Below are 22,891 nucleotides of genomic sequence, written 5' to 3' on the forward strand. Positions count from 1 at the left end.
ACTACTAAAATGGTGTGAAACAAGCCCTGCCCAGCTAATACGTGCAAAACGCATTGGGAGTGCACATGTGGAAGTTAACACCACTCCTCTCTGCACACAAAACATGTCTAAACTTGATATTATTCTGAGAAGTGCATTGGTTTAGAAGCTTCTAAATGCTCTACCGACCAAATACAATAGCAACAACAACAAACTTTTTGACGCCAATAGGCTACAGTTTTCCTAATCTTCCTAATCTTAGTGTTAACCAATGAGACAAAAGCGTCAGTGAAAAGCTTAAGATGAAATATATGCTTCTTATGAAAACACAAATCATAATTGATATTTGATGGAAATGACACTGAGCTTTTAGGAAAAAAATTACAAAAACTATTTATTGTAAAACATACACTGTTGGATGTTACACAAAGTAAACTAGTGAGAGAATGATGGCTTGTTAGAGTCATCTTGATTTTCTTTGAAAATATTTGTAAAACATTCTTATATTTAATCTATTTATCTCAAGAATCACAATATGTATTAGAAACTCACTCATCCTCATTGAAATGTACTTGCTGTTCCAACACTAGATGGCAATTAGGAGTAGCATTTGGGCCCAATCATTTAAACTTTTTCCAAATCATTATTTTCCGAAAAATAATGTAAAAATGTAACAATAATAATAATAATTGCATCATAATAAGTGTATTGTGATTGTCAAAACATTGGTAACTAAACAGAATTTCATAAGTTACAATCAATGTTTACATGGGTTACTGTTTTATTAGTGCTAGATACAAATTTCACGATTTCAATTTGATTCCGGACTTGATTCAATATTCATTTGGAAATATCATGTAGGCTACAGGATAGCTACATGTTAATTTTTCTTAGGAAAAAAATCTCTCATATAGCGTGTAAACAGTCACATAAGTATGGACAGCTGGTATATTAAATGTTAAAATTAACAAATCAAATGAATGTGGTTTAGCGTTATTATTATTCACAATAATAACGTTATAGTAGGCCTAGGCAGTTTTAATGATATGAGTAAAAATATAATAAACGTGTAGCCTAGTGCATATATTTAGCAAAATACTCTAGTTAATTTTTCTAGCAATAGCTATGGTCATTGAATGGCTTTCCTGAGGTAAATGTAATGTTACATGACAATATTACAAGCTATGACGTTTTTTCCCGGTTGAAACATTGATTGAGCTATTACATGAGACATGATACATATTTCGGTAAGTTGTAGGCTACTGTATCTTTCAACATATAGCTAGCCTACTTTTTTTTTTTTTTTAAACTTGAATATTTTAAAATTGTATGTGTTGTTAGTTCAATGCATTTCGTAGTGCATTAGGTTTTATTAGTATCCTGTAGGCACAATAGTTCGTTTTTTTGGTTTTCCTCCACTGTACACAGGCTGATTGAACCAAAAGTTATTACTAATAACAAATTAGGTCTATAGGCTATACAGTACCAGTCAAAAGTTTGGAAACACTACTATTTTTAATGCTTTTGCAAGAAGTCTCTTATGCTCATCAAGCCTGCAGTTAAAAACAAAAACAAAACAAAAAAAACAGTAATATTATGAAATATTATTACAATTTAAAATAATGGTTCTCTTTTTTAATATACTTTAAAATGTAATTTATTTTTGTGATGCAAAGCTGAATTTTCATCAGCAAGTACTCCAGTCTTTGGTGTCTTATGATCCTTCAGAAATCATTCTAATATGATAATTTGATACTCAGTTATTATCAATGATGGAAACAGTTGTGCTGTTTAATATATTTTTTTGGAATACTTTTTTCAGGATTCATTGATGAGTAAAACGTTAACAGCATTTATTCATAAAAACAGCATTTATTCAAAATAAAAACATTTCTAACAATATAAATCGTTACCATCACCTTTTATCAATTTAACGCATTCTTGTTGAATTAAAGTACTAATTTCTTTTTTAAAAAAAAGTTATTGTTCCCAAACTTTTGAACGGTAGTGTATATTGTTACAAAAGATTTCTATTCTAAATAAATACAGTTCTTTTTAACTTTTTATTCATCAAATAATCCTGAAAAAAGTATCTCAGGTTATAAAAAAATATTAAGCAGCACAACTGTTTCCAACATTGATCATAAATCAGCATATTAGAATGATTTCTGAAGGATCATAAGACACCAAAGACTGGAGTACTTGCTGATGAAAATTCAGCTTTGCATCACAAAAATAAATTACATTTTAAAGTATATTAAAAAAGAGAACCATTATTTTAAATTGTAATAATATTTCATAATATTACTGTTTTTTTTGTTTTGTTTTTGTTTTTAACTGCAGGCTTGATGAGCATAAGAGACTTCTTTCAAAAGCATTAAAAATAGTAGTGTTTCCAAACTTTTGACTGGTACTGTATATAGCTACAGAGTACACTTTCATAAAATAAAAACATCACTGCAAAAAAAAAAGTAGACCTTCTTCAAAATTTTCCTTCTTTGCTGTGTTGTGGAACCTTAAATAAGTTAATATAAACCAGTGGTGTAGGTTTGATTTTGAAATTGGTGGGGACGGGGACATCAATATAAATATATTTTAAGTTTTGATCGAAATTATTGCTAAGGATATATCAGTGTCACTGGATATTGGTAGGGACACGTCCCTAGCGTCCCTACTAAATTCTACGCCCCTGATATAAACTGTAAAGCTCATAGCCACAATGAAATTGACCTCCTTTGCCTGGAATAATTCACGGAAATGGTGTTCAGGGAAACCTGGCTTCATCCAGACATGGCCAGCTCTCAGTTCGAGGTGGATGGCTTCTCTCTGGTTTGGGCCGATCGTTCTGCATCATCGGGCAGGAACTGAGGTGGGGGAGTGTGTGTGTTTATGAATGAAGGCTCACAGTGAGAGCCACTGTTTATATATTGGGAGACTTCAACAACTGCAAACCGTCTGAAACTATATTTGGTTTTGAACAATATGTTAAAGGGGTCATATAATGCCATTTTTGTACAAGCTAATATGATTCTTTAGGGTCTAAATTAAAAGTTTGTAATATACTTTAATTAAAAATTCTCATTAGTATTGTAAGAAAACACTTTTCAGCACGCGGTTTAAGTGCATGTGTCTTTAAATGATAATGAGCTTTGCTCATCCCCGCCCCTCTGTTCTGTGGGGCGTTTTGACCTGACACAACACACGTGGAGTGTTGCCTTGACAACAATTGAGGATATATTTTGAAGAATGGCAGCGGGAGTCTCTGAGGACACTGTGCAACCGTATCAATTTGAACCGGAGTCGGACCCGGAGCAAGATGACAGCCCCGAAGAAGTTCGACAATTAAGGCTCGAACAGGACGTTTCTGAATGGTTGGTTAACGTAATGTCACTTTGATCTATCTTTGTGTGTAACGTTACTGGCAGGGTAACGTTAGAGTAGTGAGATACGAACGCTAGTGTTTACTGATGTACGTTATACGTTAGTTCATTGACAGATGATGTTACAGCTAATGGTCATGACATTTTTTTTTCGGTAAATGTAGGCTTGTCAGTGATGCGTAACGTTATCTATGCAGTGTTAGGTACTGTCAGGGCTAAAGCACTGACATGAGGTCACGGCAGGAATGTTTCTAACAGTAGTTGAAGGACACCTAAGATTTTTGTGTTACCATTCATCTTCATGCAGTTATAACTGTTTTTTTGGCATTACTTATTAATCAGTAACAGACACCGTTATAAACCATCTACAAAAGTAAGTGTGGTAGATTTTTAATAGATAAAATAGTAAACTGTATATTAAACTAACCATGTCTTTAACATCTAACCTTACTTCTCTTTTCAGGCCTAACATGATAACACTTTGAAACACAATGTACTAAAACTTTTTGTCCTGTGTTTTTGGATGTTGTATTTTTACCATACCCCTTTGACTTTGGTTGTGTGAGTGTATAAATAACGCATTTGGGAATTGAAACTAGACAGATGACTAAATTTGAACCTTGTGACTAACAATGAAGTAATCATTAAAACAAAGTTTGCTTTACCTAGTAACAGAGGGGTTTGCATATGAAGAACCAATCAAATAGTGAGGAAATTATGTAATGCAGCCTGACATTTATGTCATACCTCTATAGCCTACTATAAAAACTGTTGTATATGTATTTTTCGGTGGGATTCTCAATGGAATTTGTCTGAGATCCTCCGGCCTTGCTTCTTGGGAGAGATTCTCTGAGAATTGCTTGAGTACTCTCCCGGCCGAAATAAAGAACTCAGAGGACATTTGCTGAAGTCTGTCTGTCATTTTCTGCTGCGCAGCAGGTGAGTTAGATTAAAGAGGTAGACTACGTTAGGGAATGTCGATTGGAGACAAGCCAGATAGTTAAGTTTAGGAAAAATCTACGACATAAGCTTAGTGTAGTATTACCACGTTAACTTTAACACCTGCGTACACAGTTTGTAATAACACAATAACCATAACGCGTTGTTCATTATAAACGTTGGATTATGAATTATATTGAGAACGTCGTACATAGAAAACATGCCGTAATGTAACCTGAGTGTAAACCATTCATCATGAAGCGTGCAAGCGATTTGCAAAGATTAATATAAAGGTTAATAAAACGTTACACTCACTTCTTCTGGAGGTGCAGCAGGAACACGAATAGTTGGTACCGATTCTTTTTTCAGGAGCAGCTTCTTAGCAAAACCAGCTTTATACTGATCCTCGTTTGTAAAGCAGTCTGGTGTGTGAAATGATTCGCGCAAACATGAAAGCATTGACGTTGATCGTGGGGAATATTCCCTTTGAAAACAAAACTCAGCCACTGCGTCTTCAGCGGTTCGGATTTAGGAACATCAAAATGACTGCTGTGTTCGTTATTACACCCAAGAACAGAACACCACAATCGCATAGACGCCATTCTGCTCATAGACAGTGCTCCAGCGTATCAACAATGGCGGACTGTGATGACAGCTCGCTCACGAGCGAGGGCGGGTCTGTGTTGAAACGCTGCTGTCAATTAACAGTCGTGGGAGGGGCGTCCGACCTTGTGAAAACATATAAGAAGATTTAAAAAAAAACCACTGGATGGATTTTTATCATTTTATGATGGTTGTGTACAGGCACTGCCAACACACATTTCAGTAAAATCAACTTGTAAAAGTGCATGTACCATTATATGACCCCTTTAAGAGAAAATGGAATGTTTGACAAATGCAATGGGAATGTTAACCCTCTATGGCATGGTGTTGCCCTCAGGCAACAAACCACATTTTTGGACCATCACCTGACATGTCTGTTCAATGAAATGAGGGGCTGAAGTGGGTGTGACCTTTTTTGGGGGGGTGGAGCTGTGCTTTAATGAAGCAAAACCACATGCTACAGAGTGCCACCAATTAGTAAGATAAATATCACTTTTTAACATGTTTAAGTTAAAATATTGTTTTATAAAAAAATATATGCATGTGCATCAGTATGTAAAGAAGTATGTTTGATTGTTTAAAGATTTATTTTGTTTTTATTTATATACTAAAACTGTGTTTTTTTGTTCGTTGCCTCGGGGCAACAGTGTGCTATGAGGGTACTAAAACTCAAAGGTTTTCTACTTAGGTGGAATAGGGAAAACAAGCAATATGTGCATTAGAAGGTTTATTTTGACAAACATCAATCACAAATGGTTTCAACCTATCACAAACATCAAATAATCAACAAAAACAACTATTACTACTAATTACAACTAACACCCCCCATAACACTATGTATAAATGTTCATATTCATATGAACATTTACACCAAACACTACACATACACATGCATATGGGAGGGTGTTAGTTGTGATTGTATTTTTTTCCTGTAACTTTAACTGTAAAAAACAAACAAAAAAAGCAACGGAAAAGACATTTTAATTGCTTAAGAGTATGCCACCCCACCCCCACTCCCACCCCCAAGTATGCAGTAGTCACGTTTGCCAGAAATAGGAGTGAGAACACACAAACACAAAGTTTTATCAAATCATACGTCACTTCCACAATTCATGTGAACACCAGACCACACTTTTTATTCAGACTGGGGTATGGTTCGGAAAGGGTGAGAAGTTTTCATCCAATCAAACCAAACTCTGATGTCAATCGAACCCAGGTGTGCACCAAAAATGCAAGTGTGAAAGCACCCTACGTTAGATAAACATAGAAAAAACAATAAAAAAACAAACAATCACAAACATCAAATAATCAACAAAAACAACTATTACTACTAATTACAACTAACACCCCCCATAACACTATGTATAAATTTTCATTTTCATATGAACATTTACACCAAACACTACACATACACATACATATGGGGTGTTAGTTGTAATTAATAGTAATAGTTGTTTTTGTTGATTGTTTGATGTTTGTGATAGGTTAAAACCATTTGTGATTGATTTTTGTCAAAATAAATCATTTTCAAATGCACATATTGCTTGTTTTCCCTATTCCACCTATGTAGAAAACCTTTGAGTTTTAGTACCCTCGTAGCACAGTGTTGCCCTGAGGCAACAAACCCATATCTGGTTCAGGGGTGGAGGGGGGGCACATTTTATGATGGATATGTTATCAAGGACCCCCAAGCTCCCAAAAAATGGGGTGAAAGATTTTTTTCCCCAAAAAACAAAAAGTCATGCCATAGAGGGTTAAGAAAGCTTGTAAAGCAAAATCAAGGCCCCATTGGCAAGTTCTGATCACAATAGTGATTATCTTATTCCAACATACAGGACAGTCTTGAAGAGTTCTAAACCTGTGACTAAAGATCTGTCATTGTGGTTGGAAAACAGCATTGAGTCTCTGAAAGGCTGGTTCTTATGCACTGAGTGGGATATTTTTTATGGTGCTGACATGGATGAAACCTCAGAAGTAATAACTGACTATGTAAATATCTATACAGATAATGTGGTTACTAAAAAACAGGAAACTATTTACCCAAATAACAAACTTCATATCACAAAGGAGATATAATCACAACCATGTAGCACTAAAATCTGTTCAGAAAGAATTGAATCAGTTGCATAAAGTAGCAAGGAAAAGACACACACACACACAAAAACTTTGTAGAAGAGAACTTTTTCAAGTCTAAGCCCAAAAGGATGTGGAATTCAATAAAAATATATAACAAATACAACCAGCAATGAAGAGGCTCTTTGCATCCAAAAAGGCAAATTACTTGAACTGTTTTTTCCAAAGGTTTGATACTCATAACTTTGAATAAAATTATGATTGTAAAAGTGAATTGAACTCTGACCTCATTCAGTTGTTATTCAAACTTATATACAGAAGTCTTCTGGTTTTCTGTCTTTACAAACCTCAAATAGCACACTTACAGAGAAATTGGCTAATTGGCAATTAGCTAACCGTGCTGAGAATTCCGAGGCGAGAACATTTTGTAATCGCACAGTGCCGTACCAGGCTCAAGTGGAAATATAATTGGAACCGTTCTTAGAACGTTTAGGCCCGATGGTGGAAAAGATGGCAGATTTTAGAGTCAGGGAGAGATAACATATCGTCATGAACTCATGACCAGATGCCTCTTTAATTGCAGGGTGTTCAGAAAACTTTGTCAGATAAGAGTTCAGCAAAAGCTTATACAGAAAAGTCATTCACAATTCTGTTGATTTCTTATACTGTATATAAGAATATATATATATATGATTGGAAAAACATTAATGCATTTAAGGGTTAACTTATCCCTTGCCATCAAGAAATGCCACTTCAGTAATAAGGTTAGATGTTACATCTGTAAGTCACTGTAGTTTGCTTCAATGACTGATTTTACACAATCTCACTATGTATAAGAGTCAGGGGGTGATAACATATCATGTACACATGATCAGGTGCCTCTTCATTACAGGGTGTTTATTTTCATAAAACTGTCAGATAAGAGTTCATCAAAAGCTTATACAGAGAAGTCATTCACAATTATGTTGACTCAATCATAAACACAAAAACAAATTTAATTATAATGATTGGGATTCATCTGAGCCCTTGTATTGTCACTGATAGATGTAAATGATATTTGTCTGTAGCAAGTCCTAATAATATTGATTGTTATACACTAAGAGCAAAAATGTTGCTTAAAACAAACAGTATAGAGAATTTTGAATTAGTTCTAAATGATTATTTATAATATGCATTGGACTAAAGTATTGTTTCTTTAATTCATTTAAATGTTTAACAAAATGTAAGATTCACAAAAGCAAATGCTGTCAGGAAACAATCTGGAAACATTTTAAAAAACATTTCTAGCCACTATTATTCACGTTTCACCTTCTTTCTGAATACAACTAGACAAAAATATCTAATTGTATAAACAGTCACAAATGCAAATATAAAAACTGTTGCCATTAAAGTCAAAATAACATCTATAGAGTAGTACTCAATCCAGGACATTCTGAAAGACTGTGTTCGTAAATGAGGGGCTCCTCTATTCCTCATGACAAACTCAATCCAGAAGACGGCACGATCAAGAGGTTTCATTGGCTGGTCGTGATGCAGTCGGGACAGTCTCTGCATGTTCTCCCTGTAAGATGGGTTATGCAGAACCTCCTTTAATGCCTCTAGAAACACATTCCTGTCTAGAGTCGCAATATCTACAATCTTTGCTGTTCCCTTTGCTTGCATCCTGGAGAGATTGTCAGGTTGGTCAAAAGCTAAAGGAATGCCCACAATAGGCACCCCGTGGTAGATGGCTTCCTGAACTCCATTGGTGCCTCCATGTGCCACAAACACTTTAGTTTGAGGATGTCCAAGCAGGTCATTCTGAGGGAGCCAGTCCACAATCAATGTGTTATTACCAAGATTGGCAGGCCGTGGTCCTGTGTGTCTCCAAATAACCTTTTGAGGCAGTTGGGCAAAAGCTGCAGCAATATCATCATTGATTTCACTCAGAAGCTGACCAAAAACAGTTCCTAAAGTCATGATGATGACCCCATGCTCTCCTGAGCTCTGTACAAATTTCTCCAAATCATCTGGAAGTGGCTTAGCTGGTGTGCACTGGAAGCCACCCATGTAGACGACATTTGGCATTGTGGGTCGTGGAAACTCAAAAGTGAAGTCATTTCTCATTAGCCAGATGTCGGCATTCTGGAGGAGGGAGAAGAAATCGACACTGGGGCCAAAATATTTCTGGGTGAACTCTTGGTAAGGAGAACCAAAGTATTTGGAATTTTTATAAAAAATCATTATATATGTCACCACGTTCATTACTCTCTGACTGAAAGTCATCTTGTCGGTTAGCTGTAACCCTGTCACAGGTATATATGAGAGAGGAGATGGAGCTATATCAAAATGGGCTTCTCCGTACATGGTCCAGCGGACATTAAACACAAGAGGGAGGTCAAGACGGTGTGCCAGTAACACTCCACCTCCAAAAGCAGGATCCGTCAGAACAATGTCATATGCAGCATCTTTCAGTGAATTCATCAAGGTCTCGTTTTCAAACATTGTAGCTGTCATATTGCATATTAGCTGATGAATTTCTGTAAACCTCCTATAAATTTCATCAGCAAGTGTCATTTCATTCCAAAATGATCTTCCTTGTCTCTGTATTTTCAGTAAGTGAGGGAGAAACTTCTCCATGAAGTCATCGTCAAATTCGCCATTGTCCACAGTAATGGAAGTGTAGAGAGGAGACTTTTCCTCAATGTACCAGCTGCTAGACCCTCGGACCACGGTGATATTGTGACCTTTTGAATGCAACTCCACAATAAGGACCTTCATATTAATCCAATGACTTCCATCCACAGGGACGACCAGAACTTTACCAGCATAAGATCTTGACAGAGCAGATAACAGGATGAACAAACCAAGAATGGTGGAGTGATGCATCTTAAATGACCACCTTTGATAAGAAAGAATATAACCGAATTAAAAGAGTACACAAGATTTCAAAAATACAATGATAAATACAATACCTATTATTGTCCTGAAATAATCTGTAAAACTGCGAGGTAGTAGGGCAGAAGATATAAAGTCATACAGATTTGGAACAACATTAGGGTTAGTAAATTATGAAACAAATAGGTGAACTAATCATTTAAAACAATCAATAAAGTCTCATTCTGCTTTAACTATAGAGGCCTGTTCACACCAAGGACGATAACTCTAAAGATATAGTTCTAAAAATCGTTCTCAATATCAAAGAATAGAGTTCACACCTGTTACAAACTCTTATGAATTGCAAGGTCAGAAGAGGAAACATTGAAGTCATGACCCTATTTGGCGTGGTAAAGGTGGCAAAAGACAACATGGCAACAAAATAAAGCGGAAAAAGATAGTTTATTATACATAAATGAAATATACAAAAGAAAAAGGATAATGATGATAATAATAATAATAATGATGATGAATGAATATAAACAATGGAAAAAAAACAACAACAAGCGGCTTGTAGATCAAAAAGATACTAGAAAGATAAATAAACCAAGAGTAATGAGAGGACGCAATTAGTGAAGCCAAAGAAATGAAAGTAACAAAACAAAACTCATTCTAACTCGTAGTTAAACCTCTTACCTAACTAATAAACAAAAGAAAAGAAAAGACAAAAACTCTTCGGCGTCACACGCACTAACTTCCTTACTCTATCTCACAAACAAAACATACAGGGGGTGGCATTCACTTCCTTACCTGATGTTCTATACAGATCGAGTTACCTACGTGTTTGTAATGTAGGTCACGTGACATATAAACTGTCCTCTTAACTCTATAGGGTACCCTTTCCGTAACGCCAAACAAAAATCAAAACTGAACGAAAAGAGAAAATACAAGGCAACAACAAAAACAAATGGCAGAAAACAAGTTGCATCCACGCTCTCTGTCAGCATCATTTTAACTGCTGTCGAAGAACTCGTTTGGCTGGGGTGGAGGTGGCGTCACGCCACTGATAGCAAACGATAGCCCTCCAGCAAACGGGAGGTGGAGCAAACCTAAGAGCGCGAAAGAGAGGGAGAGAGAGAGAGAGAGACAGGCAACCACGCAGGGACGTAACACACCACAGCTATAACGATAACAGCACAGAGAAACTATATCGTTGGAATCACTTTCAGAACGATTTTATCCAGCTGACGAACAATAAAAACATTGCTAGCTAATCAGAATCCACCCAGCTGTAAAGAGCTATATTGCATATAGCCCCTTTAATATAGTTATCTTTATAGTTATCATTCTCGGTGTGTACGGGCTTAAGGCTAGATACTACATCTGTAATGGGGCTTTATCACTGTGTGGCATGACTCGGCACAACTTGGCTCGGCTCGGCTTGCTTTACTTTGGCTCGGTTTGCTTTTCCACTGCAGTTTAGTATCGCTTCAAAGTTGGTTGGATTATATAGACTGATCATTATAGTTGCGCCTCCACCTCATCTACTGACCACGATACAGCCATTTCTTTTTTCAAGTTGCGTGCAACGGTTGTTTAAAGCAAGTCGTTTAAAAAAGTTGTGCGAACAAATGATACTGCGGTGGCTGTTGCTGACTATTTAAATCTAGTGGGTTTGGTGTCTCGTGTCACAAATCCAATGATGCTGGTAGTGGCGATTCTCTCTGACCAATCAGTGATCTACAGTGTTTATAAATCACATTTTAGTATCGGCAGGGCTTGCTTGGAACCTCAACCAAGGTGGTATTAAAAATTTTTGTAAGTACTAGGTACTGTACACAGTGGAAAACCCCCAAAAGTGACCCGTACAAAGCTATCATGCGGAAAAGCGCCACAAGTGTTACAGAATGCAGTTGGCACCAATGACCAAAGATTTGGACGAGGGTGAAAAAAAATCATGAAATCATGTCTGCAATCTAGAAGAGGGAGAAGAAATCAGCATCGGATAGAATTGAACTTTCAGTCTGTAAAATTTCAGTTCTGTACAATTGGACAGTTATTCAGTTATTTATTGCTTCATAATCCAAAGTCAATCACAGTTTCAATAAGTGCATTTACACAGTCATAACTGATTTACAGGGTTTTATCATCGTCAAGATACAGTCTTCATCTGTCTGTCCAAGTATGTGTGATCTAACGTGTAATCAATATAATTTCTGTTTAAAACCTTTACATGACATTCTACATAGACTCTACATCTGACTGAAGTCAACTTTTAAACTGCATGTTAAGACAAAAAAATAAACTTCATAATTCCAGGGAAAACTTTTTTTAGTCCTTGCATTAGTCACAGTTATGAAATTTGCATCTATTGAGGCTCAGGATTCTACTGACAATAAATGCTGCTCTAAATAGTCCGTACAAAATTAGCACAACGAACTCATACAGTAGTTATAAATCATGCACATTTTACTTTCTTTTTGAATAGAACTCTAAAAAGATATCGAATCACATATATAATCAAAAATGCAAATATGAAAAATGTTGCCGTTAGAGTCCAAATAACATCTATAGAGTAGTACTCAATCCAGGACATTCTGAAAGACTGTGTTCGTAAATGAGGGGCTCCTCTATTCCTCATGACAAACTCAATCCAGAAGACGGCACGATCAAGAGGTTTCATTGGCTGGTCGTGATGCAGTCTGGACAGTCTCTGCATGTTCTCCCTGTAAGATGGGTTATGCAGAACCTCCTTTAATGCCTCTAGAAACACATTCCTGTCTAGAGTCGCAATATCTACAATCTTTGCTGTTCCCTTTGCTTGCATCCTGAAGAGATTGTCTGGCTGATCAAACACTAATGGTAGACCTAAAATGGGAATCCCGTGATAGATGGCTTCTTGAACTCCATTGGTGCCTCCATGTGCCACAAACACTTTAGTTTGAGGATGTCCAAGCAGGTCATTCTGAGGGAGCCAGTCCACAAGTAAGGTATTGTTACCAAGGGTCACAGGTCGAGGTCCTGTATATCTCCAAATCACTTTTTGAGGAAGCTGAGCAAAAGCTGCTGCTATGTCATTGGTGACGTCTTGTGGAAGCTGAGCAATAAGGGTGCCTAGAGACATGACAATGACTCCATGATCTCCTGAGCTCTGCACAAACTCCTCAAGATCAGCTGGAAGCGGCTTAGCTGGTTTACACTGGAAGCCGCCCATATAGACGATATTGGGCATTGTGGGTCGTGGAAATTCAAAGGTAAAGTCATTTCTCATGAGCCAGATGTCGGCATCCTGGAAAAGGGAGAAATAATTAACATTGGGACCAAAATGTTTGAGACAAAAAGAAGAATAGGTAGGTTCAGCGATGATTGCAATCTGGAACTGGGTGAAAAGGTAGGTCAAAACATTCTTGACACGTTGAAGGAATGACATCTTGTCTGTTAGCTCTACTCCTGGGACAGGGACATAAGACAGGGGGGAAGGAGCAATGGCAAAATGTCCCTCTCCATGAATCGTCCAACGAACGTTGAAAACTAAAGGAATTTTAAACTTGTAAGCTATGATTGCACCACCTCCAGCAGCTGGGTCTGCTAGCACCACGTCGTATTTAGCATCTTGGATTGAGTTTATAATTTTTTCATCTTTTAATACTCTCTCCATCATCTGCAACATATCTTCATGCATGCTTTTAAACTTCATGATGATTTCATACTCCAGCTGAAAGCGGTTCCAAATGGAATGTCCTTCTCTTTTAATCTTCAAGAGACGGCTGATCATCGAACCAAAAAAGTCCTCGTCAAATCCTCCTGTGTTTGGAATGGTGATGGAATTGTAGAAAGGAGACTCTTCCTTGATATACCAGCTGTTAGAGGCTCTAAGCACCGTCACATTGTGACCTTTTGAGTGTAATTCCTCGATCAGGACCTTCATGTTCACCCAGTGACTTCCATCCAGTGGAAACACCAGCACTTTACCGCCATCTGTTCCAAATAATACGCATAAGAGCGACAACAAAACGAGAGGTGCTGAATGACGCATCTTCTTACACAACCTTTAAAAACAAAAGAGAAGAAAGAATGAAGGGAAACAGAAGAGAAAGGACCAGGAAAAACAAAAGCCAGCTTATTTTACACTGTAAAATTATCTTACACATCCAGAATAATTATTTAAAAATACAGTAAAATGTTTACAAAAATATTTATTTACAGAACAACCTGAACATTTTACAGTTTAAACTGTAATTATCAACAAAAAAACATTTCAAACCAGTAAATCCAACAGCCCTTTTCTGCTGAATTAGCAAGGCCATGCTGTTACTGTTTTTGTACTTTTTACATACAGCGGGTGAAATAAGTATTGAACACTTCATCATTTTTCGCAGTAAATATATTTCCAAAGGTGCTATTGACATGAAATGTTCACCAGTTGTTTGTAACAACCCAAGTAAGCCATACATACAAAGAAAAAGTTCAGAAATTAAGTTATGCGTAATAATGTGAAATGACACAGGGAAAAAGTATTGAACACATGAAGAAAGGGAGGCGCAAAAAGGCATGGAAAGCCAAGACAACTGCTGAAAACTTACAGTAATTAAAAAGCAATCCAGCCCCCTGTCCGTGGAAATTAATAACTGCTGGTTCAGTCCCAAATGATGGCCTACAAAAAGGTCTCATTGCCAAGGTGTCACACAAGACACATCTCATGATGGGTAAAAGCAAAGAGCTGTCTCAAGACATTCGCAACCTAATTGTTGCAAAACATAATGATGGCATTGGTTATAGGCGCCATTCTAAGCTTCTGAATGGTCCAGTGAGCACTTTTGGGGCCATAATACGGAAGTGGAAAGACAATAATTTCCATGCCTTTTTGTGCCTGCCTTTCTTCATGTGTTCAATACTTTTTCCCTGTGTCATTTCACATTATTACACATAACTTAATTTCTGAACTTATTTTTGTTTGTTTCTTTGTATGTATGGCTTACTTGGGTTGTTACCAACATCTGGTGAAAATTTCATGTCAATAGCACCTTTGGAAATATATTTACTGAGAAAAATGATGACGTGTTCAATACTTATTTCACCCGCTGTATACTGACATCCGCCATAATAACACTGGTGGTAAAGAGAAAACCACATGATGAATCAGTGTTCATCACAAGTAGTTTTTCAACAAGCTGATGCACATATTAATATATAGAAGGCACACCAGAGTCATACTGCCCAGTCCTGCAGATTCGCCTTAACATCAGGAGGAGATCAGGCCCTTCCTATCAGAGCATGCTACACAACTCCTTGTCCAAGCTCTGGTTCTATCCAGACTGGACTATTGTAATGCTCTCCTGGCAGGTCTTCCGGCTTGCAGTATTAAACCTCTGCAACTGATCCAAAACGCTGCAGCTAGAGTGGTCTTTAACAAATCACATCAAATTCAAGTCACTGATGTTTGCCTACAGAACAACCACTGGCTCTGCTCCCTCCTACCTAAACTCATTACTTCAGACTTACGTGCCATCCAGAAACTTGCACTCTGCAAGTGAACGCCGTCTTGTGGTGCCTTCTCAAAGAGGCACAAAATCTCTTTCTCGGACCTTTTCCATGACTGTTCCCGGTTGGTGGAATGATCTGCCTAACTCAACCAGAGCTGCTGAGTCCGTAGCCATTTTCAAGAAACGGCTGAAGACGCATCTTTTCCGACAACACTTGATCCATTAATACTTTCTCTTCTATTCTATGGGCCCTATCTTGCACCCAGCGTAATTTACTTTGTACACCGACGCATGTTTCATTCCTATTTTGCACCCGCGCAAAGCGCGCTTTTCCCTCCACAAAAGCACGTCGCTAAACTAGGGAATGAACTTGCGCTCCCTGGGCGGTTCAGCGCAAAAAAGGAGGCGTGTCCCGGCGCAAACAATCCCTGGTGCTATTTTACTGTTCCATAAAACAATTGCGCCACTGGCCAGAAAAAACCTAGTCTAAAGTCAGTGGCGCGTCGCGCGTTGTTCATTATGCTATTTTAAGGGCGCGTGCTTGACCATAATGTATAGCGTGCACAACGCGCATACACTTTGATTCTCTAATCTACACAGAAGCAGCAGTTTTCATTTTTGCAAATCATATTATTACGAACGATAGATAGATAGATAGATAGATAGACAATTTATTATAAAAGCATACATCTAGCTTACACATTTACCCACATTATTATATGCCTGTTTAATTTGGGTGTGTTTCTCCATCCCCAATGTCACTTCTCTCTCTTTTACGGCCGTGACGAGAGCGTTGCTCTCCTCGGCTGTGAACCGCTCCTGGCGCGCGCCTGGCAAATCCGCCGTTATAATAGCAATACGCCAAGGAAAAAGCGCGTCTGCTCTTAAAGGGAATGTGAGATGACGCTCTGATTGGTTTATTTCACGTTACGCCCAAACCACACCTATGAATAATGAAGCTACTTCAGACCAACCCCTTTTAGATTTGCGCCGGGCGCAAGAGCCATTTATCCCGCCAGGAAAATAGCAACAGCGCCCACAAAGTTACTTGCGCTTTGACACTTGCGTTTCAGATCGTTAAAATAGGGCCCTATATCTATTATCTTTATAAAAAAAATAATAATAATTGGTACTGTGTTAGATTAAACTGGGAAAAGTCATAGCACTTGCATATTGTTGTCCTACTGTTAGTTTAACTGCTTCTATTGTTCTCATTTGTAAGTCGCTTTGGATAAAAGCGTCTGCTAAATAAATAAATGTAAATGTACACAAATACAAAATGCCATCATGGTAACAAACATGACACTCAAAAAATGCAATAAACAATCATTTAACAACATAATACGTGATATAAAAGCCGAATGTACATAACTGACCAAAAAAATAACAAGAAGAAACATAATTATTCAAATAAAAAAACATCAAATGTGAGCTGTCACACAAGGAATTGTAATATACAATAAATTATAAGTTGATTTGTTCTTTTTGTTCTTTTTGCTTTCAAAAAAGGGTTCTTACAGGTTCTTACAGTTTTTCTTTGTTTTATAGTATATAATAATAGTTTTATTTGTATATAGTACAGGAACTTACTGTAAACCAATTAACAGGTCGCATTTTTACAGTCTTTTACAGTTAAAATTACAATATTGTTTTTCAGTGTACATTAAGATTGGATACCAGTGATGCCAATGATTAGTGATAGAAATTCATTCTGCTCTCCAAGTCTAATATTTGCTGTTATTGATCTGTTAGACTTTTGACTTACAGAATAACATCTGGGCCTTTTTGCAGAAGAATTTATATTTGTCCAGTAAAAACAACATGAATTTCCTATTTTTTCACATGGGAACTGTTCCAAAACCATGTATGCGTTTCACATGTGCACATTCGTTTTTGCACTTGTGAAATTCATGTGTTTATAATAATAATTCATAATATTTCACGTTGAAAACAAAGTGGAATATACAGTTCTGCTTGGATATGCATTTTATTTGCCACTAAATACATCAAACTAAATTTTGCATATATGCATATATAAACTAAGAAACTTTGGTAATTCCAATGATGTGGATCTCTTGGCATCAACATCGTACCTTGTAAAAACCACTTTGTTTGCAACAACACTTAAATGCAAAGCAGGTCTACTGAAGTAAAGTATAATTGTGGCATGGGCCACAGTGTTTGCAGGAAAAAAGTAAGAGGGTCTCACCTTGTGTATTTCTAAATTGGCTATTTGTTTAGTAGTGTTGTATTCTGAGAGCTTCCGAATCAAAGTTATGCAATCGTTCACTACACATGCTGCAACATCTGGAAGAAAGCTCCCTCAATATAGTACATGCTAAAACAATACCTTGCAATATGTGCATTCACCTTTCATAGTAAAAACATTGCGTTCGTTTGACATTTTCTAATTCGGTTTTGTAAAAAAAATTCATAAGTTAAAAAGTATAAAAAATAATCACAAAACAGCTGATACAAATTTCACTTCTGATGGAAAGCTGAAAAAGTTCTGTGAAGCAGAATTTGGTTTAAGTCAAAAATAAATACTGTACACACAATAAAAGGCCAAGATATTACATAATGAACTAAGAGCAGAATGGCAATCTAAAATCTGATATATGGACTGACCAAGAAAGAATTTGTACTTTGTCAGAACAAATTCTATTTTGAGATAATTCTATTTTAGGAATATTTCAATCCTCACCTGACAAACTGCTACTACTCCTCGAAGTACACCTTGGCACAGTGTAGCGTCCAAAACCGTAAACACATTTGTCCTGCAACGCTTGAGCTTATCAAGTGCATTTAGGTGAAAGGTACCTTTGAATGAGTGAGCTCAGCAAAAGCCTATCAGGTGCCTTGACGCAGGGCAGTAAAACAATGCCACAGTCATTAAGGGTCAAAGAATCTGTTTTTAAACCATGATTTGCTACCAGCCGAAATGAAATGCTATCTATTACTTTCAAGGAAATTATAAAAAAAGAAAATTCTGTGATTTTACACTACACACTAGAAGTTCACAAGATACTTCAGATTAAATGTCTGGCTTTGTAAAGACTGAAGATCATGCTACGCACCCACCATTAAGGGAGAGTTGTGTAAAAGGCAGAAAGAATAAAAGGTAATCTGAGAATCTTTCAGCACAACGTATAAAGTACAGAGACTTTTGGAAACTTCTGCAGTGTCAGCAGATCACCACCAGGTGGGAAAAACTGACACTTTACTAAATAGTCACTAACGCAAGTAAATGTGAAAGACGAATCAATTTGGTGTTTGCGCGCTTCTGAAACGTGCCTCTCTCTCTCTCTCTTTGGCTGTGCACACAGATAACAGCACGCGAGTCTCGCCTCTTCTTCCGCATTTAAAATCATTTGAATGTGTAAACTGGCAAGACAAAACATGTCCAAATGATAAACTTTCACTCTATGATGGTTAAACTGCAGTTAATCCGCGAATCTGCATGCCGAACCATGGAGCCTGGCCCGTACGGATCACGAATCAACTGCGATCCGTTGCACCCCTAATAATTAATAAACACACTTATCATCATGATTGCTGTCTTACCAGAGATGGATCCTACTCCAGTAAGTAAACATGTCCCTGTCCACAAAAATGTTGGTACTCAAAAGCGCTTCCCTCCACGTTTTCTGCGCATCATTTCTTTTTTTTTTTTACCATTTATGTGCACCCCATATATGTATGTGTGTGTTTTTGTGTGGTATCTGTATGAAGTGTTTTTACTATACTGTAATATTGTGATATGAAACATTACAGTAAGTATATAGTATTAGAGTACGTTGAAGTATGTTGAAATACTTGTCTACATAATGAGTAGGCTAAACAGTTGTTCTCCCAACATCAAGCCTCACCTTTTGACCCACCTCAGCCATTTCAGGTCATAATTGAGAAAATGCTCCACAATAGTGTTTCTTATTTCATCAGAAACGTGTATATGTACTTTGCCTTATAGACCTGTTCCTCTGCTTTGCCTCCATGCCCGTCCACCACACATCCATTCTCCCCTTCTTCTTCCCGGATGTTGACCCTGTTTGTTTCCTTGTTGTTCTTGCATTATTGTAACTCTGTGTTGAGCTCTGTCTGTGCTTTCCAATTGACGATTCATGACATGCATCTCTGAGCTATTTTAGAGAACCGGTTGATCATTGATCGATCTAATGCTTTACATTCCCCTTCATTAGTGAAATTCAAGATTCACCGGCGCAATTAATCAATTCAGGACACATTTACACAAAAAGTCTAATAGAAATGATGCTTGACGCATTATGACAACAATTTCAACCATTTAATGACTTTAGCAATGAGTTGCCTTGATGTTTTGAGGGGTAACACTCTTCAATTGAATCTCTGTTAACAGAGAACCAGTATAATACATTTTGAGCAACATGACATTTGCAATTAATAATGTAGGAAACAGCAGACACTTGTACATAATCATTTGCATGAATGTACCAAAGCATTTGCAACTTGTTTAAAAGAATGAGAAATTCCTTTTTTGATGTGCACAAGTGACTAGATGATGTGATCTGAGAAATGTACCAAAGTGACTGAGAAAAACTAAAAGCAGAGGCTCTGTTCTTTCTTTTGATATTTTGCACGTTCAAATATTCATACAACTAAATATTCTGGGGGCCATGAAAATTTTGTGAAAACTGTCAAAAATGTTGTCACTGGCTGGCAACTTTATATATATAAAAAAGTTTTTTTTAAAGGTGGCGGGGAAAGAGTTAAAGTCCCCTTTGATCACCAAAATGGCATATTTAAACGTTTTTTTCCTGTGATTTGTTTTTTAATGCCTTTAAATAGCTTGAATGTAACTACACACTTGCTTCATTTAGTAATATGCAAATGAGCCCTGCCTCCACTCAGTCAGGCTCGTCTACAAGTCGATGTACCAGAATGTTAATGTGTTTTATGTATCGCTCTCTACGTTAGACACATAGCGATAATTAATATGATTAGCCTTTGGCTTGACTACATTACCAAACAGCTAATAATGTGTTGCTAATGTTAAACAAACATTGTTCCTGTCCGCCATCTCAGTCAGACGGCTGCCTTCTCAAAATCAAAAAACTCAGAACGTCAGTGGAGAAAAGGCATGTATAGTTCATCATAACATTGTAATATATGCCATATACAGTTAGATTTCACCCATCCTATCATGTTAATTGTACTCGATTTTTCAAATCACAGATATATATATATATATAAATAAAACCTCGAGACTCCCCTGCTTTGCAGTAGTTGTCGTGCTAAAGAACGCCGGTCCGGCACGTTGATCTGATTGGTTACAATGTAGTTTGTGACATATGAAACACCAGCGATTTCAAACCACGTTTTTGAGACTGTCTTCAGATCACTGCAGTTTTAAAGATAAAATACTCAGCAATAGTGTTGACTTGTGTATTTGTACATGTTTTGTGTTAAAGCATATTAAAAACACCACATAGATGTATAAACAACATAAAAAACTTAATTTTCACCACAGAGGGTCTTTAAAGTAAAGTGTCTTACTACAATTGAAACAAGACCTAAGCTCAAGGTGTTTTTTTGTGGGGAAATTAATACATTAATTTTTTTTATTGTTCATTGTATTGTGGATTAAAGTAAACTTAAGTGATTTTATCCCTTAATTCCAACAAAACCCAACCGGTGTAAGCAACATACAAACCTGATCTGAAAGCTTTTCTCTAATGTTTTCAAATAGCATTGACACCTCTGCCATCTAAAGACAGTGCAAATGCAGTTTTCAGATGGTCAAAATCCACCAAATATCATCTACATGTATATTATATAATACAATTTATAATTGGATAATTTCAGGACAACAACCCATTTTCTTTTCCCTTCAGGCTACAACATTTTCTAAATGGTGAGTTATACAATAAATGGATATATTCATTGACTTTTTTATTGACGTACGAGTACCAGTGTTCTAAAGTTCATTGCCAATGACTTCAGTTTAAGCAATAGTTACAACTCCAGTGACCTCACCCAAGCAAACATAAATAGTAAATTGCAATACAAATACAATACAAACGTCATTATCAATTCAGCTTATGTTGTAATAGGCCTAGAGAAAGCAAACGTTTTGGTCTCGTTGTTAATTGTAGAGGAGAAATCATAAGTGTACAAAAATGGAAGCAGCTACCCCATGTGGCAAGGTAGAATTATTATTCAAATCATATAATCTTCCATTTTAACAAGGCGCTTACAACTTCCCTAGTTTTTAGTCACAGTTTAAACTTGCAGTTGCAATTTCATAGCTCACAGATCCCTACAAAAATACCTGGCATCTTGCGATTTAAAAAACATGCCAAGCAATAGTAGGATTTAGATTTACATTGAAAGACTGGATAAGATTTAAAGTCATCAAGAGCATTAAAATTTTCAGTGGTCATAAGCAATTCTCAAATATGTGCATGCATCAAAAATCACAGCTGTATAACTTTTAAAATCACTGAATTTCATTAATAATGCATTCATTTTTGTAGCTGATGTGTTTAAAGCAAATGTCTGACTTGCAGTAACTGTAAAATGTATTAAATCCTTATAACCAAAATATACCCATCGGCTGACAAGTCAAGAAACTCTTAATCCAGACAATGTTGATGAAATATTTTTAAAAGACTGAAAATTTCATATGTTGCAACAGCCCCTGACCCCACAGCCGTGATGAAATCTTTTGTGGTAAACAGCAAAGTCATTCATGTTAACGTTTAACCAGCAACCTATAGAGTTACAATACATCAAAAAAGTTCATCAAAGTTGTCCTAAGACAAGAACGGGTATTGTTCAAAATGTATAACTTTGATGAAAGGTTTTGATCCACTTCAAATGTTGACTACTGTAGTTAAATGTACATTCAACAGCATCATAAAATTAGACAACAGAAAATAAATCATTTTTACACTTCAAAAATACATTTTTCGAGTTGAAACCACACTTTTAAATCAGGCAGAGAGTGTTAGTATTTATATTCTGGCGTCCCTGATGTTTTCTTAAAGGCACAGTATGCAAGTTTCTCCACTAGAGGTCTCTTATTCAAATGCGGCATTCACACCATGTCGTAATTACCGTAAATAAAGCTCTGTATGCTTTTGAGTCGCTCTCGCTGTACTTTGATGTCATACATTGATCGGTTGAACACACCTTAAATCTGATGTGACCAGGTGGTACAAGGTGGCTCTCAGTTTACATGTTGTAATTACAAGTTATAAAATCATAAAGGCTTTTTAGAGTTCAGGGACATTTTACGTAGCTGTTTTTATTACGCTTGCATGCCACAGTCGGCCACTGCCACTCCTTTCCTTTTGGTGTTCATGCATATTTTGCGATTAAAGTTCAATTTAACGTTCGCCTCCTTACGTTTGATTCTATTTCATTCTAATGAAACAGCCGAATTACTACTTAAGTGCTGAATTACTCCTCATAGAGGTAACTTTGACTAATTAAAATTATGGGGTAACGCAGCGCTGTTTTACTTGTTACACCGCTACTCTGTGCGTTCGCTCGGTTGCTAGTACAAGACATTAGTTGCACACTGCAGTACGCTAGATC

At 36.8% G+C, this 22,891-nt stretch overlaps 1 protein-coding gene across 1 annotated transcript; it reads right to left on the minus strand.

Annotated features, from left to right (window-relative positions):
- Positions 1 to 7,513: 7,513 nt before the first annotated feature.
- Positions 7,514 to 18,129, minus strand: LOC311071000 (uncharacterized protein). The gene is made up of 3 exons (XM_084095214.1): positions 18,018 to 18,129; positions 12,290 to 13,879; positions 7,514 to 9,855 (listed from the first exon to the last, which is right to left on the minus strand). The coding sequence occupies exons 2-3, from the start codon at positions 13,864 to 13,866 to the stop codon at positions 8,268 to 8,270; spliced, it is 3,165 nt and encodes a 1,054-aa protein (XP_083951340.1). The 5' UTR covers positions 13,867 to 13,879; positions 18,018 to 18,129; the 3' UTR covers positions 7,514 to 8,267.
- Positions 18,130 to 22,891: the final 4,762 nt, after the last annotated feature.

The sequence above is a fragment of the Abramis brama genome (assembly GCF_963993115.1).
Source record: "Abramis brama genome assembly, chromosome: 20".
Taxonomy (NCBI): Eukaryota; Metazoa; Chordata; class Actinopteri; order Cypriniformes; family Leuciscidae; genus Abramis; species Abramis brama.